The sequence below is a fragment of the Syngnathus acus genome, chromosome 3 (assembly GCF_901709675.1).
Source record: "Syngnathus acus chromosome 3, fSynAcu1.2, whole genome shotgun sequence".
In the NCBI taxonomy this organism is placed as follows: domain Eukaryota; kingdom Metazoa; phylum Chordata; class Actinopteri; order Syngnathiformes; family Syngnathidae; genus Syngnathus; species Syngnathus acus.
The window spans coordinates 16,857,467-16,880,458 of NC_051089.1; the positions used below are offsets into that span (position 1 = coordinate 16,857,467).

Genomic DNA, 22,992 nt, shown 5'->3' on the forward strand with positions numbered 1-22,992 from the left:
GACGCTGCAAAAAGCCGCGATGCACCGAATATATCCACAATATTTGTTTTCATAAAAATCCACGATGCACCGAGGCCGCGATAGGTGAACCGCAAAGTAGATTACTGTATTGCGCCCTGGGCGGTCGCCCATATTGCCCATAGCAAAAACCTATCGTGCCCCCGGAGCAGTATACCTGCAACCTTTATAGCTTCTCCTACTATAGCATCATATCATGTGATAAAGGTTGCCCACCTGGTCATCCTTTTTTAGGACTTGTTTCATCTGTGATCCGTTCTCAAGGTTTCATGGATGCCATTGTGTTTTGTAAACTTTGGGCCTTTAAAGCACATTGAGACTTTTTTGTGCTAAAGGGATACACAGTATAATTAAACTTGACTTGTCAGAGTGATTTATGATAAGACAAATGAGATCACACCAGAGTAGAGTACAAGTACAACCGAGAGACCAAATTAGTTAGTAGATAAGCACATCACCTTGTTGTTTGGCATCGGCATTTTGACTTTGCAAAACTTTCATTGCTGCAAACCACATCGTCTACTGATCATCCCACAAATGCACATTCCTTAATAATGTCCCATGAAAGAGTGAGCCATAGGCTTTCCAATATCATAAGATTTATTCCCAAGAGTAAAAACAATTAAATATTCTACCAAACATATTTCCATAGTTTTTTTGTGTAATGCTAGCAGATACTGTTTCACACCTCTAAGTGGTTGGTAACTGGGATAAACTGTGATAGGGGATATAGATAAAGGAAAATGTAGACTGAACTTGATTTGGACTTACAGTAAATTGTGTGCAATTGTGTAACGGACCAGGCAAGGCAACCAAGTGCAGCACGAACTTTGTTCATTGAATAAAGGGGAAAAGGGGAGTGGAAGGCTGGAACGCTGACAGACCGGTAAGCATCGCCTACGGGCAAAGACAACAGGTGTTTGTACGTGGCTGGTTGCTTGCGGGGAAGTAACAGGTGTCGTAGCAGCGTGTCAAGGGTGTGGCAGGAGAGTTGCGTTTAAGTTGGCGTCTTGATGAGTTGGTGATGAGGAACAGGTGGCAGGCAATGAGCGCTGATTAATGTGTGGCGTAGCTGAGAACAATGTGCGTCAATGGGGCGTAGCTGTGCGCCAGGGAAATGCATTGACCAATGTGCAGGTGGAGCGGGAGCGGGAGCGGGATAAATTGCCACAAAAAGAGAAACAATAGAAACGATAGAGCACTGCTGAACTTGTCCGCCTCACCGTTCTGAGGGTGTGGGTTTGGTTCCACCTCTGGCCCTCCCTGTGTGGAGTTTGCATGTTCTCCCCGTGCCTGCGTGAGATTTCTTTGGGTTCTCCAGTTTCCTCCCACATCCCAAAAACATGCTTGGTAGGCCGATTAAGCACTCCAAATTGCCCATTAGTGTGAGTGAGTGTGCGGATGGTTGTTTGTCTCTGTGTGCCCTGCGATTGGCTGGCTGGTTGCACGCCCATGGGGGACAAGCGGAACAGATGAATGAATTTGTGTGTGTATGTATACAGGACTGTCTCAGAAAATTAGAATATTGTGATAAAGTTCTTTACTTTCTGTAATACTATTAAAAAACAAAAATGTTATACATTCTGGACTCATTACAAATCAACTGAACTATTGCAAGCCTTTTATTATTTTAATATTGCTGATTATGGCATACAGGTTAAGAAAACTCAAATATCCTATCTCAAAATATTAGAATATCATGAAAAAATATACTAGTAGGGTATTCAACTAATCACTTGAATTGTCTAATTAACTCGAAACACCTGCAAGGATTTCCTGAGCCTTGAAAACACTCAGCTTGGTTCAGTAAACTAAATCACAAGTATGGGGAAGACTGCTGATCTGACTGCTGTCCAGAGGACCATCATTGACACCCTCCATCAGGAGGGTAAGACACAAAAAGAAATTTCTCAAAGAGCAAGCTGTTCACAGAGTGCATTTTCAAAGCACATCCACAAAAAGTCTGTTGGAAGGGGGAAATGTGGCAGGAAACGCTGCACAACCAAGAGAGATGACCGCAGCCTTAACAGCATTGTGAAGAAGAGTCGCTTCCAGAATTTGGGGGAGCTTCAAAGACAGTGGACTGAAGCTGGAGTGCAGGTATCAAAAGCCACTGTTCACAGACGTGTCCGGGAAATGGCCTACAATAGCTGTATTCCCATGGTCAAGCCACTTCTGAAGCGTCTGACTTGAGCTATAGAAAAGAAGCACTAGACAGTTGCAGAGTGGTCCAAAGTCCTCTTTTCAGACGAAAGCAAGTTTTGTATTTCATTTGGAAGTCAAGGCGCCAGAGTCTGGAGAAAGGCTGGGGAGGAGCAAAATCCAAGTTGCTTGAAATCCAGTGTGAAGTTCCCACAGTCAGCGATGGTTTGGGGAGCCATGTCAGCTGCTGGCGTTGGTCCAGAGTAGATGCAGATTTTAGAGTACTACATGCTTCCATCTGCTAAAAAGCTCTATGGAGATGATGATTTCATTTTCCAGCATGATCCGGCACCTGCCCACAGTGCCAAAACCACCAGTAAATGGTGTACTGCCCATGGCATTACTGTCCTCGATTGGCCTGCCAATTCCCCTGACCTGAACCCCATAGAGAATTTGTGGGGTATTGTGAAGAAGAAGCTGAAAGACACCAGAGTCAACAATGCAAATGAGCTAAAGACTGCTAATTGAAGCATTCTGGGCATCCATAACACCTCAGCAATACCACAGGCTGATTGCCTCCATGCCACACTGCATTGATGCAGTAATCCGGGCAAAAGGATTCCCAACCAAGTACTGAGTGCATTAATGGATATTTTCAAATGTTTGATTTCTTTTTACTGTTATAAATCTTTTTTTTTACTTGGTCTGAGGAAATATTCTAATATTTTGAGATAGGATATTTGAGTTTTCTTAAGCTGTAAGCCATAATCAGCAATATTAAAATAATAAAAGGCTTGCAATATTTCAGTTGATTTGTAATGAATCCAGAATGTATGACATTTTTGTTTTTTTAATTACCGTATTTTCCGCCCTAAAAGGCGCACCTAAAAACCTAAAATTTTCTCAAAAGCCGACAGTGCGCCTTATAGGCCAGTGCGCCTTATATATGGATCAACTGATGAATTTGTTGATCCATACTGGTTGTACACAGTGCTCTGCCAAAATGTTTCAGTACGTTTTAGTACGACTAATAAATTACAAGGTCGCATCGCTTCCCAGCATTACGGCAACTGTAGTCAGGGGGCGTCACCGAATAGCTGTTGTACCCGCGAGGCTATTTCCTGTCAAAATAGGCTGCTCTGTTAATGTTTCGAGTAAATCTACGGATCGATATGGAAGGGAAACATAGGTAAGTAGTACCAATGCGTTAGATCGAACTTTAGTCAGTTCCGATCATTTTATAGGAGATCGTTTGAGAAACGCGATTGTTTACACTTTGCTGAGGCTCATGGGAGATTGCGAGGTGAGGCTCGTGAGACTTTGCGGATGGCTAATGCTATTGCGATAGCTGCTATACGTACCAGGCTATTTCATGTCAAAATAGGCTGCTCTGTTAATGTTTCGAGTAAATCTACGGATCGATATGGAAGGGAAACATAGGTAAGTAGTACCAATGCGTTGGATCGAACTTTAGTCAGTTCCGATCATTTTATAGGAGATCGTTTGAGAAACGCGATTGTTTACACTTTGCTGAGGCTCATGGGAGATTGCGAGGTGAGGCTCGTGAGACTTTGCGGATGGCTAATGCTATTGCGATAGCTGCTATACGTACCAGGCTATTTCATGTCAAAATAGGCTGCTCTGTTAATGTTTCGAGTAAATCTACGGATCGATATGGAAGGGAAACATAGGTAAGTAGTACCAATGCGTTAGATCGAACTTTAGTCAGTTCCGATCATTTTATAGGAGATCGTTTGAGAAACGCGATTGTTTACACTTTGCTGAGGCTCATGGGAGATTGCGAGGTGAGGCTCGTGAGACTTTGCGGATGGCTAATGCTATTGCGATAGCTGCTATACGTACCAGGCTATTTCATGCCAAAATAGGCTGCTCTGTTAATGTTTCGAGTAAATCTACGGATCGATATGGAAGGGAAACATAGGTAAGTAGTACCAATGCGTTGGATCGAACTTTAGTCAGTTCCGATCATTTTATAGGAGATCGTTTGAGAAACGCGATTGTTTACACTTCGCTGAGGCTCGTGAGACTTTGCGGATGGCTAATGCTATTGCGATAGCTGCTATACGTACCAGGCTATTTCATGTCAAAATAGGCTGCTCTGTTAATGTTTCGAGTAAATCTACGGATCGATATGGAAGGGAAACATAGGTAAGTAGTACCAATGCGTTAGATAGAACTTTAGTCAGTTCTGATCATTTTATAGGAGATCGTTTGAGAAACGCGATTGTTTACAGAGGGCTCGTTGGTTATTGGCTAGTGGATGCATACCGCAACCCTAGTCAACCTCAGTTTGATGCAGTATAGCTTCTATTTTATGCGCCTTATAAGCCGGTGCGCCTTATATATGGACAAAGTTTTAAAATGGGCCGTTCATTGAAGGTGCGCCTTATAACCCGGTGCGCCTTTTAGGGCGGAAAATACGGTATATTACAGAAAATAAAGAACTTTATCACAATATTCAAATTTTCTGAGACAGTCCTGTGTGTGTGTATATATATGTATGTATGTATGTGTGTGTGTGTGTGTGTGTATATATATATATATTATATATATATACTATATGTATACTGTAGTAGATAGTTTATGCATGAATGAATGAACTAACGAATGACTGAATGAAACCTGAGCAAGAAATGGTATCTATCCACAATAAAATGTTTGATACGAAGTAAATCAAAAACAATTCTGCAAAACCGCTATGAAAGCCCGTCACTTTTGATTTGAGCCTCAAGCAGCTTACTTTCTCTAGAAGAGAGGGACCTTTCAATTTGCTCATGTTGAGAATGTGGCACAACAAAGAACCTGTCCTAATTTGTTAATGTTAGCAAAGCTAAAAGGCATCCTTTGTACGTAACAAGGCCACGGGTCGCATTCAAACCAGGAGTAGGGCACGTGCTTGTCAGGGGGTGGATGGCGGAGGCAATGCTGCACAATAGACTTGTGGGTTATTTGTCCAGATCCTACAGGAGAATCGAATTAGGTTGTTTACAAACTGTTGCTGAATAAAAACACACAAACTACTTCTCTTTAGCATCGACTCCCCCCAGGGCAACCCATTCACTTATAAAAAAGCAGTGCTGTGCTATAGAATTTACCATCTAGGGTGGATAATTGATTTCATTTGGGATTTGGGGAAAGTACATCAGTATGAAATAAGTAGAGGAGATTAGAAAAAAGTAGAATAGATTAATCTTAAAACGATTAAATAATTTTTTGAGTTTTCTTGAAAAAAAAAATCAATTTTGTATATCACTAATTTAAACTCAGTTGAATAATTTCATTGCAAGTGTGATACCAACAGTAGGCGAAAAGGTATCTTTTGACCGCAGCCATCTCAGTCATCTTGTTTTGGTTTTAAAATCTTTAGGGAAAGGCTCCAAAGAGAGAATAAGTTACTTAGTAAAACCTACGTACTATAGCAAAAAGTTATCCGTTTATTTAGTCATCTTCAGAAGCTTTCTTTGACTCAAATGGCTTCATGCAGACTAACAGAATGGTTTGTCTCTCAAAGGCAGTTATCTTTTGAGTTTATGTTCAATTGGATGGAAAAAATATCTGATTAGAAACGCATGAAAGAAAATGCTTTAATGGCCCCATCTGATGATAAGGCGTTATTATTACAAAATATGTTTTTAAAAAGCCTTTGATTGTTCAATTTTCAGAACTTTCTGGCACTTCCATCTAGAGATTTGTTTGGAGAATTTGTTTTCCGCTGCTAATATATGAGTGGACAGTCTTAGTAGAAATTGGCTGACATAACGCTGATGTGGCAGTCTCAACTCTAAAAGCAGTAAAACTGAATAACTGCTGGGTGCATGTGAGATGGCTGTTTCATGTACTATACTGTTGCTATTTATAATTCTGTTTTATATATATATATATATATATATATGTATATAGCATATATATAGCATATATATATATACACAGGCACGCACGCATGCACACACACACGCACATACACACACACGCACATATATGTATACACTGATGAAATGTGCTATACAAATATTTTATTGTATTTGTACTTATGTTCCAGCTGCCCCAGCAGCCCCCACCATCCCCTCCCCTCCTCAGGGAAAAAAATGGGGGTGCATGTGCTGAGCAACCAAATACAGACTGGACCAGGGTTTATTGAACAAACGCAAAACACAAACTATAGCTGCTCGACTAGGGACGTGAATAACTGAACAGAAAGACTAAACAAGACTAGAACCGACAAGACTGCAGACGAGAAACAAGGAGACACGAGACAAGAACAATCCGACAGGGAGTGACACGCAGACAGGACTTAAATACAAGACAGTTAACGAGAGGCAGGTGACGGCAATTACACTGGTCAGAGCACAGGAGGGGAGGGGCGAGCACACAGACACGCGAACCGAAACTATGACATTAAAACAAGGAAACGAACTGTGACAGGTCTTGACATGTGCCTATGTTTTGTTCAGTCCAAACATGAGTGCGTGTGTGTGTGCATGCGTGTGTGCGTACGTGCGCAAATTCTGCAAATTTAGCGGGCTAGGAGGATAAGGATGTTATTGTGGCACTCACCTGGTGAGTCAGTCTCCCTAGGTCAGTGGCTCTTAACCTAGGTTCGATCAGACCCTAGGGGTTCGGTGAGTTGGACTGTGGAGGTCCGAACATACCTGATCTATTGTGTAAATTTGTGATAACGCATATCTGAACTGGTCTCGCAAAGGCAACAGGAGAAGTCACATGATTTGCAGATGTGTAATTTGTTGTAAGTTCATGCATTGTGTTGGTTTTGTTCTTTGAACAAGGTGGATAAGTAGTGAAATATTGTGTTTCTCATTAGTGGTCAAACAAAACATGCATTCCCATAGAATTTGCACAATGTAAATACAATTCATATCATGTAAATGCAATAAATAGAAAATGGCCAGAACTTACGAACACACAGATCTCCACTTTCATAGAAACCCGGGCAGCACTGAGAGCGTCGCCTGTACATGGTTCTCACACCTCTTCTGTAGGCTGTCTTGTAGCTGATCCTGGATAAGATATGAACACACACAATCCGTCTGTGTGGTAGTTGGTTAACAACGTTGGCATTTTGATACAGTTGTTTTTGTATGAAAATATTCGTGATAAACACAACTGATTTCTACTCACCAAATATGCCAAACATGCATGAAGCTCAGCACCGTCTCCTCCAGGCTAGACTATTGTAACGCACTCCTCATCGGGATCCCTAGCAAGAGCCTCCAGAGGCTACAGTACATCCAAAACAGCACTGCTAGGATCCTGATGAAGGTGCGGAAAAGCGACCACATCACACCCATCCTCCGTTCTCTGCACTGGCTCCCCATCAAATTCCGAACTGATTATAAGATCGCCCTCCTCACTCACCAGTGTATCCTCGGACATGCTCCCCCATACCTCAAAGAACTCCTTGCCCCAAAACCTGCCACCCGAAGCCTCCGCTCATCCAACTCACACCTTCTCCACATCCCGAAAACCAAGTTGCGCACCATGGGCGACCGGGCCTTCTGCCATGCAGCCCCCACACTGTGGAACTCCCTCCCCGACCACCTAAGAGCACCCCAATCCACTGACTCTTTCAAAACCGGACTTAAAACTCACCTCTTTGCCCTAGCATTTCCGTAATCCAGTTCTCACATCCTGGTTGTCGTCCAGTTGTTTTATACTTGTCTTTGCTTTGTTTTCTTGTTTTTACTTGCCATGTAGCACTTTGAGATTCCTCCGAATGTAAATTGCGTTATATATGTAATTTGTTATTATTATTATTATTATTATTAGCACCGGACGGTATTGCTAACAAGCATTTTGAAAGTCACACACAACCAATTGCCCCAAAGTCAGTCACATTTATCTCCCACAGGAAGAACAACGAGAACAGCGCCTTGCTTCATGTTTAATTTCTCTTAGTCATTAGCAGTGTTAGGAATAACGACGTTAGAAGTAACCGCGTTACTAACGCCATTATAGTTTTCCAGTAACGGGTGATCTACTCAATTGCTCAATTACCGTATTGGCCCGAATATAAGACGACCCTGATAATGAGAGACGACCCCCTCTTTTTCAAGACTCAAGTTTGAAAAAAGACTTTTTGAACACTAAATTTAATTTTTATACAGAAAATAATGACAGTACATCTGAAACAAATGATTATAACAAAATATCCGAAAGAAAAAGCATGTTATTCTGCCTCATTCAGATCATGCAAAAACTGTCTATCACATCTTAATATCTGAAGATTTAAATATGTAAAGTGCAATCACATTTGTAAATGAATGGCTTCTGATTTTTGAAATGTAAATAAACCAATCTAATGTGATAAAAATTGCAATAACTGCATTAAGCATCAAAGTGAAGTCTAACTGTAACTGTAGTCTTGAAACAAATCTGAATAAGGAAAAACATTGCAATAAAATAATGCAAACTGCTACCGCTATTTTTATTTTTATTCTTCGTGACAGGACTTCGCTTTGGCCAGGGGAGTTAAGCATTCGCTTTAAAGATATCTGGCGCCATCTAGCATTGGGAATGAGTATAATGTCTGGACCCCGAATGTAAGACGAACCCCGCTTTTTCAGTCTTATTTCAATGCAAAAAACACCGTCTTATATTCGGGCCAATACGGACGGTACTTCCTTGTACTTAATTGTTGGAACGCCGTTGTTAACAGTGAAATGTGGCACGTTATTTATGCTGCTTGAGACACGACAATGCGCAACACAAAAACGCACATTCCGTCTCTTTGAGGACTAACTTTTGACTCGCTATGCCTCGCGTCAGCCAATCAGCTTTGGAAATGTGTCACATATCATTGTGCGCAATGGAACATCAGGCCTTCTTGTTTGGGGAAAATAGAATAAAATGGAGGAAATGAGCATCGTCATCGTCCGTGCTCATCCCTAGCTGTACAATACTTCTTTGTACCTATACCGGGGCAAAACAAAACAGGTGCATACTTGAAGGACTTTGAGTGAGGAACTTGGTGTACCTGGTATGTTTGTACTTATTTCTTCATTTGTTTTTCAGCTGTTGGACTTTACGAAGATGCAACATTGTTTACATTACCATATACCGAATTGCTGTAAGTGTGCAGTGGGCACGTCCGGCCGATCAATTGTCTGGAAGTTGTGTGACAATTTACTTTTCATTATTTGCTTATTTTACATTGTTCTTCAAAATGCAAATATTAAGTTAAATAAAGTACTGGTCTATGCTGTTTTTTTCTATGCAACTGTATTGACACCTGCTCAAAAATCTGAATTCTTTTTGAAAAGGTAATGCAATCATGACTTTTCCTAGTAACAAGTTACACTTATGAATGAGTAATTCAATTACTTTTTGAAAAGGTAACTAGTAAACGTAACTAATTACATTTAGGAAGTAATTTGCCCAACACTGGTCACTACACTAGTTATACATATAGAATTTTCTTTTATTCATTGTAATAATAAAAATTCCAGGGCTGCTTGATACTGTGCTAATAATTGCAGTAGAGGCAACATGAAAAACTGAATCTCCACACATATCTTGAGGCACCAGGAAGTAAAGCTTTCCCAAATCTCTAGCTTGTCACTGTTACATGTCGCATAATCACTCATACTCTGCACAGTCTGGTAGGGCTTCAGGCCTCCACCTACCTGCCAAGCCACCAATCCATACTGCAAACAAATTCATCCTGTAATTGTTTGGTGGTATAAGATAAGTATATGTGTGTGTGTGTGTGTGTGTGTGTGTGTGTGTGTGTGTGTGTGTGTGTGTGTGTGTGTGTGTGTGTGTGTGTGTGTGTGTGTGTGTGTGTGTGTGTGTGCGTGGGTGAAGTGTGTGTAAGGGACATCACATGCCATAAAGACGTCCTTGTTTCTTCCATATTTGCTCATGCTCTTATCAAAATAGTGCAACTTAATTTAATGAACTTTTGATGTAGCTAATCAAATGCTATGATTGTATTAAGAATGAAGTCTCTTTAAAAATCTCGTAAAAACATGATACAATCATACATCTTCAGAAAAGATGAAAGTAACTAAAATGTGAATCTCTCCTCCACGCTCAAGGACGATGTTTTCTGACTTTTTTCCCTCTTAAGTTCAATGACTCAGCTCTTAGCTGAAGGAGCTTAACTGGTGGCTATAAAGCTTAATGTGATCATTAAAGCCAATACACTGACAGTCCTTCATGAAAATGACCACATCAGACAGAGATGAACTGCCAAGTGTTGGGTAGACTGCAGTGAATGTCTGCGTGTCACAGTTGCAGTACTACTGTACTCTAAGTGCTTTACGAAAACATAACATAAAATGATTAGGTGCCTTGATAATCCATGCTAATGCTGACAGAAAAATGAGATAGGATGTATTCCTGATTTACATTTTTACAATAATCAGAAGTCAATATTTTCTTCTTTGAAAGGTTACACATCACAAACATTCCCTGTATATATTCCTGAATCATATTCATGTAAGAGAGATTAATTAATAGACAACATAATCAATCACATTGCAATAGTCTGAAAAAGTAAAGACTTCCACAAAATGTTATTACCTGTGTCTTGTGCATTTGAACCAGTTGAGAATGTCAGTGCAGCGAGTATAGTAGACCTGGTCAAAAGGATGAGCATAAGACTCTTGGACGGTCACGGCGTAACTAGAGGAAGAGTACATGCAGAACGTTAGTAGGCTTTGCCAGTGACAGCTCCTTTCTCCTCTAAAAAAAATAGTGTTGCCATGTTTAATTCACAGATTTCTGCACCACAAATTGTGAGTTTTTACTGAAAATTAACCGCAGCAATGGCAGTGTGAAAGACACCAAAATTCATCAATTAAATTATGTGATTTTTTTCACTCCTGTATAATGTGTGGCATTCCCCTGAAAAGTGACTCTGGCTGTGGTATTCTGAGCATTTTCAAGAATTTTTAATGGACTTTATTTTCATGCAGTAAAAATATATGTTTCTTTCAATGTCTGTATAGTTCATTTATTTGAATGGAACAAATGTAAAAAGCAGAACTTTGTGACAAATGTAAAACAGCAATTGAAAAGTTGGATCTTAAATATCAAATCTTACAAGACCTCAGCGCAAACCTTTGGAGACTCAATCTTCATATGGTATTTTGACTAGAATGTATTTTTTTACATTCCAAAAAACATGTTAACTGTCATAAGCAGGACAAACAGAGGAACTTCAAACCTCAAGATGGTATACTAAAATCGGTTGCATTATTTAGGAATGGCAGGTCCAAAAGGTACACGATTGAATTGACTCATGATGCCAATTTGTGTTTATATCATTTATTGTGAGCCGGTTTCCTTTCTCCAAACATGAATGGATCTAACATTTAGTCAGGAGTGCCAATTATCATATGGTGCGGTATCTGCAGATTACACAGAGTTTATTGATCACAGAACCTGCACTCAGGGTTACCCTCATCAGAACTGGCGCTGGGATTTCACGCTCTAGCACTGAGTGGTGAGGTCACTCAAGCGGTCACATTAACGTCATTCTGAATTTACAGTCTGTCTGTCCTCAGGAGTAAACCTTTTTTGCTTGATTACTGACAAAACTGTCAGCCTTGATTTGTAACAGGGATCCATTAGTTCACTGCATTATTTTAAGTGGCATTATTTCATTTTGTCCAGTATATTGTAGATTGAGTTCAAGAACCTAACCTCTCCCAGTGGCTGCACACGTTGGGATCATCTGGGTTCAGGGCGGTCACCAGAAAGATCAAACTCAACAGTCTGAGCCACAGCAACATTTGGGGGGAGGCACCTCCAACCCCCATTGTCCTCCTCCCACTGTCCTTTGGGAAGAAGAACATGAAAGTCAGTTAAGAAAACCTTTCGTAGGTACGGTGGGACAAATACAAATTCTGACAGCAGTAATCAAATCATTAACAAGTTTAGGATTTAAAAGGAGGGGAAAAAGAACTTACAGGGAAACTGGAACAATAAAATACATATGAGATCTCTAGACCACTGTATAGCTTTAAATAATGTTTCTATTTGTTGGTGAAATATGTGTGTGTGTGTGTGTGTGTGTGTGTGTGTGTGTGTGTGTGTGTGTGTGTGTGTGTGTGTGTGTGTGTGTGTGTGTGTGTGTGTGTGTGTGTGTGTGTGTGTGTGTGTGTGTGTGTGTGTGTGTGTGTGTGTGCGTGTGTGTGTGTGTGTGCAGGTGTGTGTGTAGTATGTCCATCCATCTATTTTCAACACTGCTGATATTGAACTGAAATTACCAGGATTTAGCAACAATAAATAAAGCCATTTGGCACATTGTCTTCCACAAACAAACAAAAATCTCCACAGGGAACCACAAAACTCTGATGGGCAGTGTGCGAAATGAAATGCCATTGGCTGTTGGTGAACTGATCACGCTGAATGACTATTAGCACATCAGAGCATGAAGTATAGTAGACTATGAGATAGTACAAAAGCAAGGAAATGCTCTTGAATTAAATTGATCTCAACTAAATGTTGACTTTGATTTGTCCCTGCCTAAATTATGAGTTTGTTGGGCAAGGTTCTTATTAATGTGCATTTTTTTTTTTTTTTTTTTTTTTTTTTATGAAACCTCAACTGGCTGGTATGATAACCAATGAATGAATTCCTACACATTTGTAACATTTGCAGTCTTCGGAGAATAGTGAATGGCGAAATCATTCCAAAGGAGGGACTCCTTCATTGTTGTTTTCAGTATAGCAATACTTATATACCTGCGGACTTTTGTAATTTAATGCATTTATAATTCTAAGATAATGTATGTCTGTGTGAGTAAATAATTTTAATTTGCATATTCACTTTATAGTCAATTATGCGGAAACAATGAGAAGCAATTCATAGAAACCGTCTCACTGGTACTGTTTGTGAGCTCATATCTCACTTTATACTGCAGGCACATGATCATTTCTGAGAATACAAAATAGCAAATGTAGCTCTGTGAGAAGCAACAACTGCACTACTTTATATAAAAGTGTTTGTTAATCAGTAAAGGGAGCTGTAGCATATCATGGCTATGCAATTGGAAATAAAAAAACAAATACCTTTCAAATAATTTACTCATAATGTACATGTCTGATGTTGTTGACAGTAGCTTTGACATTTGACAGCAGAACAAGAGACAGCACCCACTCATTGCTCCATTTTTTTGTAGACACGATGAAAGCCCCAGAAAATCATGAAGGTGATGAATTCACATACTATATGCACTGGCTGCTCCCACTCGTGCTGACACTCGACAGCTGTTTGACTGCTCCCATGAGCGGTATTACAGAAAAGAAAAATAATGGGAAGTCTGACAAACTGAGCATAGAAGATGAAGTGATATGTTATGACTTGCTGTAACAATCTATGAGTGTTACGGCTTGACTTCTTATGGTCCTCCCTTTCTTGTGTCATGGGCATAACTTTGAACCCACACTCAAGTCTAGTCACAAGTGATAATTAGCCAATGCAAATGGTCAAGAGTATGACAACAATACAATTAAATGTACTCTATAATTGGTTCAGTTTTATTGTTATGGGATATTAAGTTTTAAATATTAACATTGGCCGCTAAGCTGCTCTACCTAATCTTCCGTTAAAATGTGGGAAAGTGATGGAATTTCCCCTTCTTTCCCTTGAAAGCAATCCAATGATATATATATGATATAGTAGTTTAACTCATTTTAAAGGTGGCACGCGATATGTTTTTTATTTTATAATTCTTTATTTTTATCCCCTCATTCAAGTATGCAAGATAATTTTGGTTTGGAAGTGACCAGGATGCCCTTTTTCAAGCTGTTTTTCTTGGTCAGAACTGGCATTTTGTACGGTTCCTTTTCTCATTAATGTTAAAACATATCCAATACATCAAAGATCAAATTGCAAGCGGCATAATGTCAATTGTAAAGGTAGACCTCCCAACTGGTAACCCAATATACACACAATAAATAAATAAATAAATAAATGAATGAATGAATGAATGAATGAATGAATGAATGAATGAATGAATGAATAAATAAATAAATAAATATAAGAACGTGCACTAGCTGAATCTGATCCCGAACCTTTAATGAATGTTAAACCACCACTCCGGTTTCATTAACAATACTAATCCCAGGTTTTTCCTCCAATGTGCCACCAAAGAGCCACTAAGATCTTAATGAAATGTCTACCTGCCAGAGCCTAGCAAAGCCATCTAAACTCAGAGCTTTATTAAGGAACTGAAAGCTTCATTGACCAGTTCACTCCCCTGTGGGCTCTATGTGGCTCCATAATGATGGACAACACCATTTTGCTGACAGTGCAAGTTTACTCGATGGTCTCTCTGGGCTCTTTGGTAGACCCAAAATTATGATGCAAAGTTTCCTGTGAGTGAGTTCAGGTAAAGGCAAAGAAAATCAGAAGCAAACAATATTTTAAAGCTATTAAAAAAAAATGGGTCATCATGCTCCAGCAGAGAACACATTGTGTTTTAGCTTCAGACACAAAAGATACAAGAGAATTGATTAATATATCAAATGATTCATCAAAGACATATTACCCTACTTCAGGTCTTTGGAGAGGCAAATTCTAAATTAACCAACACTTCTGTCAAACAGGTATAGCTTGTAAACACAATCACAAGGGGAGTGACTAGCCTATATCAAGCGAATAAACTTTATAGAATTAGTATTTATCTTGATAACACAAATGTTGTTGAAGTTGAAGGAGACTGCCTGCTCATGTTAAATTTTGTGCAGCTTTAAGCTAAGTTTAAAGAGTTACTATAATATGGCAGTGCTGTCTTTGTAGTACATTTATGCCTGTTGGGCGTGGTTTTAAGCTTAGCTCTGGGCATTTTGGAATTGGTAACAGTTTCAAGAGAAGATAGCTAACCATCCTTTGACACCATGCTGCACCTAACGCTTGTACTACCTATATTGTCCATATGCCTAATATATCCAGTCAGAATTCTGAAGTAATATGTTGGTCATGTTTGTTAGTGTGTGGACCTTATAATTCAATACAATCAGGCAGTGTCCATGAGGTTATTAAAGTTCAAGAAGTTATTAAAGTAGTTAGTAAATCATAACCGCAGTGACACATACAGTTTTTTTCTCCATTGTGCACCAACCCTCGAAATCAGCCTGACCTGCCCATTCACTTCCTTTTATCTTACCTGGATCAATTGTCAAAGACAGGTAATCAAGCCGAGGCTGGAATGATGGAATTAATAGTCATTGAGCCTGTCAATAAATTGATCAGCTTAATCCCTTCTACAATTAAGATGTCGTACTTTTGTTGCTTAAGGGGTTCTTGCATTTCACTGCCAATAGCATTCAATTATTAGCGCTTAACAAAACAGGGTCACCAAAAAATACATGAACATATCTACGGTGACAAGGAAGAAGAAAATAACGCATGGGGCTGCCTAAGAAAAACACAAACAATTTATTTTGCAGAATCAAGTGTGTATCATCATACCACTTAAAACCAATCGGGCGACCATGCATGTTTTTGGGATGTGGGAGGAAACCACCCGCAAAAAACCCAAGCAGGCACGGGGAGCATGCAAACTCCACACAGGGATGATGGGAACTAGAATCAAACCAAGAGCGTCTGAATTGTGAGGCGGACGTGGTAACCGGTGCACCACCGTGCACTAATACTGATAAAGACCCTCGTGTTGACATCAACTGCCACAAGACACACAAACTGATGGCTGCCCCAAAACAAGAGCTCACCATAAGAATCACCGATCATGTCATGTTCTACCTAAAAAAATGGGGCACTTAAGGTTGAGAGAGCTTCTTCCACTGTTCTTTCTCTGCCTGCAAACCATTCAAAGGTCCAGGATGAAGCCTTTGAATGTGGTTCATAATCTAGTTTATGGGCTAAGGAAAAACAGTAGGCTGTGGGAAGCTGAGCTACACGTAGACCCCCACAATGACAACTCCTGGATGGAACATTATTCTGCTCAAATCGACATTATCATTAAAGCATTGTTTTACCCCCCCCAAAAAAATACGTTTTGAGTTTTGTAAAATAGCCATACATCTCTTCTTATTCGTTGACTTTCTACATGAAAAATTTATGACAATCCCAACCTAAAAGAAACTATTACATTTTCCATCTCATTCCACCAAATCTGTCCACTATGAGTAGGAAGCAGAGAATTTTCATGATTGTCCTGATTTCCCTGGCCTGATGTTTTATTGAGGTTAGCGCATTACTAAAAATCCACCACGCTTTCCAAAACTTTGCAGTGTTAATGAATGGTGCACATACGGCATGGACAATGCTGCGTAATGAGTACAAACCAACTAATGACTACGGGTTACTTTCCCTTTCAAACAAATCTTGAATCGGGTTGCCGTCTGCAGAACATAAATAGTTGATATGGCTTGACTGGTTTCTGAAACAATGGGTGCCCCATTTTCCTTGCTTACTCGCTGATAGTGCGACCAAAGTCTATTGCGGAAGGTAAACACACAGGGCTGAAGTGAGTAGCGACAGGCAGTAGGATGATCAAACAGGGTGCATCTCGTCACTGCAGTTCGCACCAAAACTCTAATGACATTCAAAACTTCATTAAAGTGATGAAACCTCTGGAAGTAAGTCAGGACATAAGAGTGTGAAACCGGTACGGTTCATCGCATCAAAAGTCCTGCTTTCTTTGTAAGGCCATTTTATTTAATGCCTGATTTGAATGGCATTTATGTCTTAAAGAGCAGTCACACATAAGGAGGCAAAGACATTGAGCTTTTCTGAAGTTCTTTAGGAACAAACAACTGATGCAAACTCTCGACACCTCAGTCGGCACTTTTCTCCCGAGAGCCCCGCTATGTCAGCTGCGTGATTCATGAGTGAAATCTGTCAGGCAGTCAAGGTGCTGTAGCCTGTGAGCTATTTCTAAAGCCTTTGCGCAACTCACATAAGTTACCCGCTGTAATTTGTCAGGCAGGCTGGACCTTCCACCCACTTTGATATTGATTAAAGGCCTAAGTATGGTGCTGATTAAGCACAGGGCATTTAAGGATCAATTTGGTCTGTATCTGACCGGATGGATTTTGTGTACACGTACACAATATATCCATGAACAATTTGACTGTGCCTAAAAATAATACTTGAAATTTCCTGCAACAATAATAACTTTGCAAATTAGAGCCAAATCAAAATCGAGTAAAAATTGATGTTCCTTGGCGAGGAGTGTTAGAACAAATGTGTATAACAAGAGATAGTGTAAACAAAGTACCTTGGTAGTATTTAACAAACTCATACACCAAACAAGGCTATTTCACTTCTCATTACACATGCATTCAAGGGAGAATCATTCAACAAAGAATAGGACATCTTATACATACATACATACATCTTATAAGATGTTCATAAAGGCTCATTATGTATTCTACTGTGAATCTCTGCTTTTCAAGGGAAATGTGCTGGTGCGACAAACTCTAAAATCGGTGGCAAAAAACAAGCAGATTTACACCTTCCAGAAAAATTAACTCAATCACACAATTGTGTATTTATTAAATACGTACGCTTTATATACATGAAAATTATGACTGATTTCAAATATGATGTTACATGACACAACAACTGCATGCAAGTTAGTAAAATAAAATGTTAAAAATTGAAAGCCCTAAATATTGTACAATTTGGAAGATAACCATTTTTTAAATGCCATTGAAGTCTAATACGAAAAAAAGTCACTTAAAAGAGGTTTGCGACATTAAATCGGCACATTTGTTTTGCTTTTTATGGGGTCTTTTTTTTTTTCTGGCAATTAATTCCAATTGTTGACTTTTTCAATCAAAGATAATCATTTCATATTTTAGCTTTAGACATTACATTAGTAGTTCTTCTTTTAGACATGGTCATGAATTAGATGTCTAATGTGCATCTGTGATGGCACCCTCATTCACGAATATGGTTATGAGAATGTTGAGAAAAATATGCCTTAGCATTGCTTTGACTGTGGTTAACTTATTTTCACACTTATAAGACCGTTAAGATTATTAAAATGTTGCTGAGAACATTGACATTACATTGAATAAAAATTACAGTGGTGACAATTTGACTTCAGAGCAGGTACTGTTTCATATGAAAAAAACAATCGTAAATCTAAACAAAGAATCAGATTCTGGGGCAGATTTCTTTAAATGTGATCCTTCATGAGCTGAAAAGCATAAATTGCATGTGTTACTGTTTTCAAAATATATTATCAGTTTTAGTTGGCATCTATCCATCCATCCATCCGTCCATCCGTCCATCCATCCATCCATCCATCCATCCACCCTTATTGTGGTCGAGCCAGATTCTAAATGATGCTAAATCAAAGCTTTCTGCCCATAAATTGAATCCTATTTCCTTCTGTTTCACTATGCACCACTAACATTACATTTCAATTTGTTTTTTGTTTATTTTTCCTGTGTCAGTTAGCTTCATTTCCTTGTTTGAGAGATATTTTGGTTATCACATTTTACAAAAGAATGTGTGACCTTTGTTTTCACCACAGTGTAATCCACACATTGGCACTCAGACATGTCTTGGTACCATGCCCGACAAATGATATAAACTTCAGTCAGCACAGGAGTATGCTGGCAAAGGCACCAAGACTTGTATAGATTATGCCGTGCCTGGGAAAGCTGTCACAAATTCTCCCAAATCAGCGAGATCCAAAGTGCTTTGCAAAAACAAGAGAGGGAATTGGAATGAAAGTCAAAAAGATTCTTTCGTTTTAGAGACAGCTCTTCTACTCCACTGCCGCTTGTCCTTGAATAGCCGCGATGGGGAACCCAAATGGATTGTAAGGGTCAGCTGGGATATTTTGGTCAGTAGTTGTAACTCCAACTTACACCAAATGTTTGACTTTCCTAGAAGAGGCAGCGAACATGCAGTCACAGTAAGCCATGTTACGTGCTTCAATTGTTGACACGGCTAACAGGAGCCCTGGTGGTCCTACTCCTCATTCAAGTGACCCCCAAACCCTTTGCTACTAAATAGTGGCAATGAGGGTGATGGATGCAATCAAGCTGTAGAAGGAGCCCTACTGAGCCCTTTTGGCCTGTAGGAAACCACAGGCTTTGGTTGTTCCGGAGCCAAAAACAAACACAGGAACTCTGTTAGTTCTTTTAACTTGGGAGGAGTAGCCATTTGGATTAGTAATACACGTGCATCCAGCTTGTTTACTGACGATGACACGTGGGCCAATGCGCCAGCATAGAACACATACTGACGTCCTGATGGCAATGTCTAAATACAATGTCTGTGTTGGCAGGAGCATTCAAACGTATGCACACAACCAGATGAAATTCTGAACAGCTCAAAAATGCAACCGGTTTGGTCATAGTCTCAAGCCCTATTATTACAATTTCTCAAACTTTTGTGTTTTGCTCTTTTTGTTCACTTGCTTGATTTCAATGAGTGCATCACAATCAGTCACATTAAAAAAACAGCAGCGCAATGGCTGAACAACTTCATTTCACTTTCTCCCCTACTATACTGAGTGTAGAATAAGAGAATTGTTTTTTTGCCTCTTTTATGGCTATTTCAAGTCCGTCGCAAGTGCTTCCCCACTGCTCTACCATGACTTGAATACCTCAAAGAGCAAATTAGCACCATATACATTTTTTACATTATACAGGCTTATTGTTAATGGCATAAGACTGGATGCTTTTATTTCTCTTGAGTGAGCAGCAAAATTTGACACCTTTCATTTCCTTCATTGTCTGTTAGCAAAGGACTTAAACAACTTCAGAACAAATATTAATAATACCATAAAATACCATAAAATTGAGCGACTATGAGATGTTAAATCAGAATAATTGATTGTAACTAGAGATTCTCAATTGCTACATTTACTGTAGCTGCTGCTCAAGCCACAACACTGAAAGTTGCCCAAACATAAGTCTTTGCGAATTTGAGTGATAACTTGTAACTAAAAAGTAGCTTAGCCCAGGGTTTTGTCATAGTCGCATTTTGTTATTTATTGAGAAAATGGGATTGAAACCCGTATTTTATAGCTGAAAAACGAAGTTATCAAAACTAAGGTGATAAATCCTCACAGCTCTGCCTGCCCACCCTCCCAGAATCATGCTTTAAAGCTCACTTGCTCTCATGCTAGTCAGATCCACTGAGTGAATTGACAGATGGTAAGACGGGTTGAGCCAAGAGGCTGTTATCCCCCAGAGTGTGCTGGCGGACATTATAAGATATATCAGCACTATTTGTAAAAAGTCACACACCGCTGCGGAAAAGACCTTTCAACATTCTTTCAGATAAACTGGATGATAATTGAAATTTACAGAGATGGCAATGGTTGAACAAAACTGTTAAACGGCTTTAGTGTGCTACTGTTTGTATGTGGGGCTATGCGAAACAGAGCTAGGTTTATTTAGGTTTATTAGCACTTTGTACTTTATAATTATCTTATTTCATATTTTTATATAGAATGTCACTTTTTAACCAGCCGAAATACCACTACATTGTTGAAAGCCGTATGCAACGAAATTTCGTTTTGTGTACACCTAGTGTTGACAAAATGACAATAAAGTTTGTCTAAGTCTAAGTCTAAGTCTTTATCCATGTGAGAAAGCCTTTGCTACAATGCTAAAAGCATTCCTCGGATGTACTTGCTAGAGGCAATTTTCCTGAGTTTTCATCTTACTGAAAGCCTACTACTGTTTCCAACATACCATATTTTAAGTACAATATTTGATTTGCAACATATACAGGAAAAACTGATAACGGAAATCGAAAAATGTCGTCAAATTAAATTGCAATTTATTTCAAGCTCAATATGTTTCTCAAGAACAGCTTCTCAAAAGGAAAAGTAATCCAACAACTGACAGAAAACCTTTGATAAATTCATGTTTTTCATTATTAACTGCCTGAAGAGTATCATAGCTCACAAGTATTTACAATCTCAGTGGACTGTCATTCATAATCAGTATTTTGCTGTCACTCTGCTGCTAACATTAAAGCAAAAACACAGAAAAATTGGTCTCTGAAGTTGCCTTAGATAATTGCTTATGAAATCATATCCAAGCGCATGCAGGTGCTTCTGTTCCTCCGCAGCACACAAATCAGCACTTTTCGACATTAGAAGGTCATCTTTGTCCTATCGCACATCAAGGTGTTGCGAAGGATTCTATGTTGGGTGATGAATGGATCTAAACTTTGTCACCTTTAAGGAGTGGGAATAGTTGTTTGTCAACGCATGCCCTGCGATTGGCTGGCCACCAATTCAGGATATACCGCACCTACCGCCTGGAGATTGCTAGTAAAAGCTCCAGCACGCCCGTGACTCTATGATGATAAGCAGCCTGACGTTTCTCAGTATTTAAGATCTAGCTGCTCAGTGACACATTGTCAGAGCACCAAGCTTTTTTCCAGATTATCTGCATCCAACCCTGCTCTTGCTTTTTACTTTGTATTTTTTGTGTTATGCATACAGCCCCGTTCTGTGCTGTTCTTTTATAAATAAAGACTTTTACTTTTCTTGAATATTTGCACTGTTCACCAGTTCACACAAGTGTGCTACAAATTATTGACCAATCAAAAGTGTTGAAAAACCAATATGCCATTTTTGCAGTCTCCTTAAAAGTGATGATATTGGGGGTACAACGATTCCGCTGGACACCAGCAATTATGGACTGTAAATGTACTAAATGTTCCGTGTACTCGGTCGGAAAGCCCTGACGTAAAGAACAAAATGTATCTTTTTTAGATGTGTTGGCAGCTGTGACTGCTTGGTCAGTTACTGGCCCTTTCGAACAGAACAGGAAGGGAATCGGTTTACAATGAGCATGTCATGCTGTGCTCTACTCGATTTAGTATAATCCACTATAATCCTTCCAACTCTTAGGGTGTTCTATAAGGAAACCTGTCAAAGCTGGTTTACAAAGTAGACAGCTCCATCTGAAGGACTTCTCCAAGGAGAAAAAGTCACTTAACACCTCCCTTTGAGACGAGAAGGTCACTATCCAGCAAACATTTCATGATCTCACATCATTTTGTGCTTCGTTTTAATTTGTGTTTTTACCGCTGAAGAACACACAAGGATATAGCCTGAAGCCAATTACATCAGAAAAGTAACAAAGTGTTTAACCGCAACAGCTTTCTTGTCTTGCACCAGCATCTGAGGTAATGGTGTTTGATTTGACTCCCAAGGCAGATGTTGTAACAGAATATATGATAATATAGTGCAGGGGTCGGGAACCTATGGCTCGCGAGCCAGATGTGGCTCTTTTGATGATTGCATATGGCTCGCAGATAAAACAAAATATTCTCACTTGTTTTAATCCATCCATCGATTTTTCACTGCGCATGTCCTGTTCAGGGCTGCAGGAGCAATTGTCCATTATTTTAATTGGATGATACTGGCCTACGTTTGCCGTTGCTGGGTAAAACAGGTAAACGCCCCCTTTTGAATCAGTCTGAGACTGCGTCTGCTCGGTCATTAGCTCAAAGCTAACCCTTCGACGAAGAAGATGGCGAAAAGAAAAAAAGACGACGAGTATCGTACATTTCAGGACGAATGGACCGAAGAATTCGCCTTTGTGGCGAGAGCGGGTTCTGCGGTGTGTCTAATTTGCAATTACAAAATTACATCGTTGAAACGGTCGAATGTAAAGCGGCACTTCGACACGCGCCACGCTACCTTTGCATCAAAATACCCTGCGGGAGACAGCAGAAAGAAAGCGTGCCAAGAGCTTCTGAGCAGGGTGTAAGCTAGCCAGCAGCAACTCCGCGTATGGACCCGGCAAGGTGACTATAATTCGGCTAGCTTTGCTGGTTCTTTAGCAATAGTGAGGAACGGAAAACCATTCACAGATGGCGAGTATGCTA

At 39.7% G+C, this 22,992-nt stretch overlaps 1 protein-coding gene across 6 annotated transcripts in view; it reads right to left on the bottom strand.

The window, feature by feature from the left end:
* The window catches only part of LOC119120183 (multiple epidermal growth factor-like domains protein 11), a 102,150-nt gene that overhangs the window by 70,830 nt on the left and 8,328 nt on the right, over positions 1-22,992 (bottom strand). For all 6 annotated transcript variants that reach the window (XM_037246826.1, XM_037246827.1, XM_037246825.1 and 3 more), the window contains exons 2-4: positions 11,848-11,981; positions 10,723-10,824; positions 7,096-7,196 (exon numbers count right to left, since the gene is read on the bottom strand). In XM_037246826.1, the coding sequence (XP_037102721.1) occupies positions 7,096-7,196; positions 10,723-10,824; positions 11,848-11,963 (319 nt within the window). In that variant the 5' untranslated portion in view covers positions 11,964-11,981. The remainder of the gene's footprint in view (positions 1-7,095; positions 7,197-10,722; positions 10,825-11,847; positions 11,982-22,992) is intronic.